This window comes from Cornus florida, unplaced genomic scaffold, assembly GCF_030987335.1.
Source record: "Cornus florida cultivar Cherokee Brave unplaced genomic scaffold, ASM3098733v1 CherokeeBrave_3.0.0_Hap2_Chr09, whole genome shotgun sequence".
Taxonomy (NCBI): domain Eukaryota; kingdom Viridiplantae; phylum Streptophyta; class Magnoliopsida; order Cornales; family Cornaceae; genus Cornus; species Cornus florida.
This window is the reverse complement of record NW_026775579.1, coordinates 14853488-14858845: the sequence shown is the minus strand read 5'-3', so window position 1 is coordinate 14858845 and position 5358 is coordinate 14853488. Positions and strand designations below refer to the sequence as shown.

At 37.4% G+C, this 5358-nt stretch overlaps 1 protein-coding gene across 1 annotated transcript in view; it reads right to left on the bottom strand.

The window, feature by feature from the left end:
* Positions 1-4125: 4125 nt before the first annotated feature.
* LOC132273548 (early nodulin-like protein 15) overlaps positions 4126-5358 on the bottom strand; it is a 1980-nt gene continuing 747 nt past the window's right edge. The window contains exons 3-4 of the mRNA XM_059774509.1: positions 4905-5288; positions 4126-4609 (exon numbers count right to left, since the gene is read on the bottom strand). Coding sequence (XP_059630492.1) covers positions 4547-4609; positions 4905-5288 — 447 coding nt within the window. The 3' untranslated portion in view covers positions 4126-4546. The remainder of the gene's footprint in view (positions 4610-4904; positions 5289-5358) is intronic.

Sequence of the window (5358 nt, the reverse complement as noted above, 5' to 3'; positions counted from 1 at the left end):
TTATCATGAAATGACTATTTTACCCTTACCTTCCGCACTTGTGACCCGAGTCCCCGGGTTGGGTTTAGGTTTGCTGGTTGATGCATTGAGTCATGGAATTTGGGCTGACACATGGCATGGGTTCTTTGATTTTCTTGCACAACCAACATATATTTGGTCATCTAAATTCTTCGAATAAAAGTAATAAAATTTTCTTTATTTATTGGCAAAAGTGCAAAAAACCCCCTGAATTATTCAATTTTTTGCAAATACCCCCCTAAAGTACCAAGGTGTGCAAATACCCCCCTGAGACTCACCGGACGGCATATGTTGATTTGAAATGACCGAAATAACCTTACTTATTACATTATATAAAATAAATAAAAAATCTAATTATAAAATACCATTTATACCCCACTAACTTAAGTTTATGTTAGAGAGAGAGAGAGAGAGACGTACAGAAAGTTAGAGAGAGATGGAGGCACAGACGGGGGAACTGGGTTTACCGTGATAACAGATCCACAATGGGCTGTGAGAGGATCAACAACCAGAGAGGATTCCGACGACGACGAAGCAACAAGGAATAAAGGATATGTTCTCGGAGTAACTGAACAATAAGGACGGTTTGTTGTGGATGTTTCCAGAGTTGAAGTACTATTCAGGAGACGACGGCGATTCGATGAGGATGGTATGCCGATGGTGGTCTCACTGGATGATGAGATGGTTCGTCGTCATCTTGGAACGAATTATGGGTACTGAGTTGGATAGAGAGCGAGGAGTGAATGAGTCGATGACTTAACCGGGACCATTAACAGACCCCTCCAATGCTATCGGTGATGAGGTTAAAGTAGAGGAAAAGATTGAGGCGGCGATGAAAGACGAAGGCGACGAATTGGGACGGCGGTGAGAGAGAATTCCGGCGAGCAATGGCTAGTTTTCTACAGATATATATATATATATATATATATATATATGTGTGTGTGTGTGTGTGTGTGTCACCACTACCACCACTTCTACCACCATCATCACCACCCATTCTGACCCATGACAAAGCTAATCACACCCATCACTGAAGGAACAGTAATGCATTGCATTCTATGTTTAAATTTTGATAATTAAATTTCATTCATACACACACACAAATTTGAATTTTTAAACCTTAAGCCCTAACAAAACAAAACCATTCTCACACCTCTAATCAACAACAATCTCATGAAATTTTACAAATTATTCAGCTATATTTCCATTGCATTTCTCTGTTTTGTCTCTGTTTCCAACGCCGAAGACGATGTGAAGTGCTTGCAAGGTGTGAAGAACTCTCTCACTGACCCTCATGGCAAGCTCAATTCATGGACTTTCACCAACAGTTTAATCCGCTTTCTGTTTGAATTCGTCGGAGTTTCATACTGGAACGACTTTGAAAACCGTCTCTTCAGCCTCGGGCTTCGCGATATGCATCTCACCAGCGAAATTCTGGAGTCTCTACACTACTGTCATAACTTGCAATGTCTCGATCTCTCCGGTAATGATCTCACCGCCGGTTCAAATTATCAAATTTGGAAAGAAGTTTCTGTTGCAAGCAATGATCTTTCCAGCACAATTCCTATGAATTTTGAAGATTTTGTTGCGAGGGATTTTGCTAGGAATAATGGACTTTGTAGGAATCCAATTGGGGAGAGTAGTGGTTTGAGTAATAAGAATCTTGCAATTAGAATTGTAGTGGGTGTTTTTGGTGCTGGGGTGTGGATGTTGTTAGGGTTTGGGTTGGGGCGGTGGTGCTTTAAGAAGTTGAATTAGAGGAGCCAAGAATGGTTACTATTGGATTGAAAGAGGGGATGATGATATAGTTGGATTGAGAAATTGAGGGCGCACAAGCTTGTTCAGGTTTCGTTGTTCTAGAAACTGCTTGTGAAACTTAAGCTGGCGGATTTAATGGCTGCCACCAACAATTTCAGATTGCCCTCTCTGTCTTCGTCGTCTAGAGGGTTTTCATGATAGTCTCCTTCTCCTCCTCCTCCTTCGCCGCCGCCACCGCTTAAATTCATCAATGCTCGTGTCTTCGAAGCCTTCCCCGACTCCTTCATCGGAAGCTTCCATTGCTTGCTTCTTCGATTGACATGCGAATCGTACTGTTGATCACCGATGTCCCCCAATCAGAGACGCTCAGCCTTCGCTACCGTTTCGTACCAACGTTCTCTTATGAAGTCACCATCAAATTAGTTCCGCTGTTAATCTGACCCTCCGGTGGCTGTAGAAGATCTGTCATCCGATTCTTACATTGTCCGAGGGGAATGATATATATATATATATAAGTGAAAAAAAGAAAATCTAACAATGAGGTCAAGGAATGACTTTTTTGGTACTCTTCTTGACGTCATCCAATGGGGGTATAATTGGTATTTTATAATTAGGCTTTTTTTATATATATAATGTAATAAGTAAGGTTATTTTGGTTATTTTAAATCAACGTACGCTGGAAAAGTTGATCCGGTGAGTTTCAGGGGGTATTTGCACACTTTGGTACTTTAGGGGGGGTATTTGCAAAAAACTGAATAGTTCAGAAGTTTTTTTGCACTTTTGCCTTATTTATTGCTGGACTTCTTTTTAGTGTTTTGAACCAAACATAAACTCTAGGGAGAAAGTAAATCCCCATTTCCAGCAAGAATCTGGCTTCTACGAGAGTGAGATAACAGAGTAATTAGAACACAGAAATAGGGAAATATTGAGTAGATATTATTATTATTATTATTGTTATTATTATTTTTTGTTTGTGCGCGCGCCATATACTAAATTTCATTTAAGATGCACCATTTCTAAAGAAGAAATTATAATTGGGAAAAAGATTGAAAATTCCCTTGTTTGTTTTTCTTTGGTTTTACTGTTAATCTATGTTAACAGCATAACGAAAGGAAAAGCAATTCATACAAAATGAGTAGGTTTTCACTTAATTGAGTAAGTTTATAAGTAAAAAGGAATTCGTCACATTATGGGTTTATGGATTCTTTAAGCCAATTAGAGAGATGCTGAATATGAGGTGTTAATTATATTACTTATTGGATTGTGATTAAGTTGGAGTTAGAATATGCAATCAGCTTCTACTCATTCCTGCACATAGGGACTTTGTTGAATTTGCAATCAATTCAATGATGATGGTCTCAAAATTATTAATCCCTTATTCTGGGAGCAAGTAATAATATTTGGATTCAAATTATTGGTCTCCGTCAATCAAGTGTTGACACAGAACTAACATATTTATTTATTTATTTATCCGCACATTATTAAATGATGTCGAAATCATGCAATAATTTTTAGTTCGCACACTTATCACAGACGGCCCTAACTTTACTAGTGACACACACTGTTGGATGAACTTTACAGTCTGATTCAGAGCACCTAGGAAACAAACAGTGTGACAGACTTTGGAATTTAACAGCTAAATCAAAAAATAAAGCTGATAAAATATAGGTCAAAGTTGTTGAATTATTATCTTTAATAGCACAAGGCCCAATGCTTTTCAGCTTTTTGGATCAATTAATCTTATCCTAATGAAATGGAAAAAGATCTCATAATCTAATTTAGAGTAAAAAGGAATAATTAATAAAGCTACTTATGCTTTACTCATGCCCAAATTTCAGCAGCATACCATTCAAAGGCTAAATCTCACATTCCATGCCAAATTGCCAATATTGTAACTATTTCTTTGAATAGTCACTTTTTTTTTTTTTTTTTTTTCTGTTTTTGTTTTTTTGAGTGCTCTTATTATAGGTAGCCTAGGTATTTAATGATTTCCACCATTTTTCACAATCCAAAGCGAAGAACATCTTCAATGCAAAATACTATATTTTCATACTAAATTTATATTTTTGAGAGGCGTTATAATGTCAAAATACTATATTTTAACAATTTTACTCGAATGGTACATTTCATCTAAAATACTATATTTAAATTAGAACTAATATGACATGTCTTTTGAGAGCTACTATATTGGGCATAGAAGTGCCTTATTTTCATCAATTTGAAATATTTTATATTTGGTAATACTTTTGACTCTCAAAATATAAGAGGTCCTTTGAGAGTGCCTTATTTTTATCTATTTGAAATATTTTATATTTGGTAATACTTTTGACTCTCAAAATATAAGAGGTCCTATGAGAGTGCCTTATTTTCATCCACCTATTATATTTTGAGTTTGAAAGGTCATTTGAGAAGTCATTAAAAATGTTCTTAGAACTGATAGATAGATCTATAGCCCCCATTATTAAAACATGGATCTCAAATTTTATAGCTGGACTTAAAATAAAATAAAAATAAAATAAGGATCAAATAAAAACTTAAAAAAGAAAAAAAGAAAAAAAGGGGGAAGGTGAGTATGATTGCATGGCAAACTAAAGAGTAAACAAAGAAGTGCTAATGATTCTGAAGTAGCGTCAAGGGTAAGGCATAATACATGGTATAATAATCACCCTTAAAGGTACTTTAGATTCAAAACTAGAGTTACCCACACTTTGGCCTACTCAGATATGTTTTTACATACAAAGATTGCAATTCTGTGTCTCCCCTTCACTTTTCACAGCAGCATCAGGAAAAGCACACCACACACAGCCATTTGAGCTGCAACAAACCCCACCACCTGCATTACCACCCAAAAAGAAAAAGAAAGAAAAGAGCAATCAAAACCCCCTCAGATTCTTCATTACATCTAATAAATAACTAAATTAGGCCTAATGGCATAACTTCTCTGTTCTCAAAGGAGTAGAGGAGTAGAGGGGACGTGGCCCTAACACACATACATACCCTTTTACCCACATCTGGGCTCAAACCCCTCATTTGACAATACTGTGAGTGTTTTAACTTGAAAAATAAAATAAACTTGAGTCTAGTCTAATTTTATTGGATTGAAAGAGAAAATAAGGAGTTAAAGGAACCTGTTTTCCATATCCAGAGGTGGGCAAAGGGCGTATTGTAGCAGAGTCCACTTCACCAGTGGGCAGAGGCACTGCTGGATTACTGTTAATAAATGGCATACCATTACCACCGCCTTTGTCTGGTACCAAGGATGGACTTGTGGCCGGAAGGATTGAAACCGGCGCTGGACTTGGTGAGGTCGCTTGCCGAGGTCGGAACGGCCACGGGTATGCCGGAGAAGACGACACGACGCCACCGGAACTTGGTGGCGGAGCTGCAATTGGAGATAGTTCTGGAGAGAGATCCACGTTGGACACTTTTATGGCAAGCTTTTGTCCATCACAAGTCTCTTGAGTGCCGTTGTTGAAGGAGAAGTAGAAGAAACCAGGCCGAGATGGGTACCACTTAACATCATAAGCCAAAAAAAAATGAATGGTCAGACTTTGGCCAAAATTGTGTTAAAAAAAAAAAAAA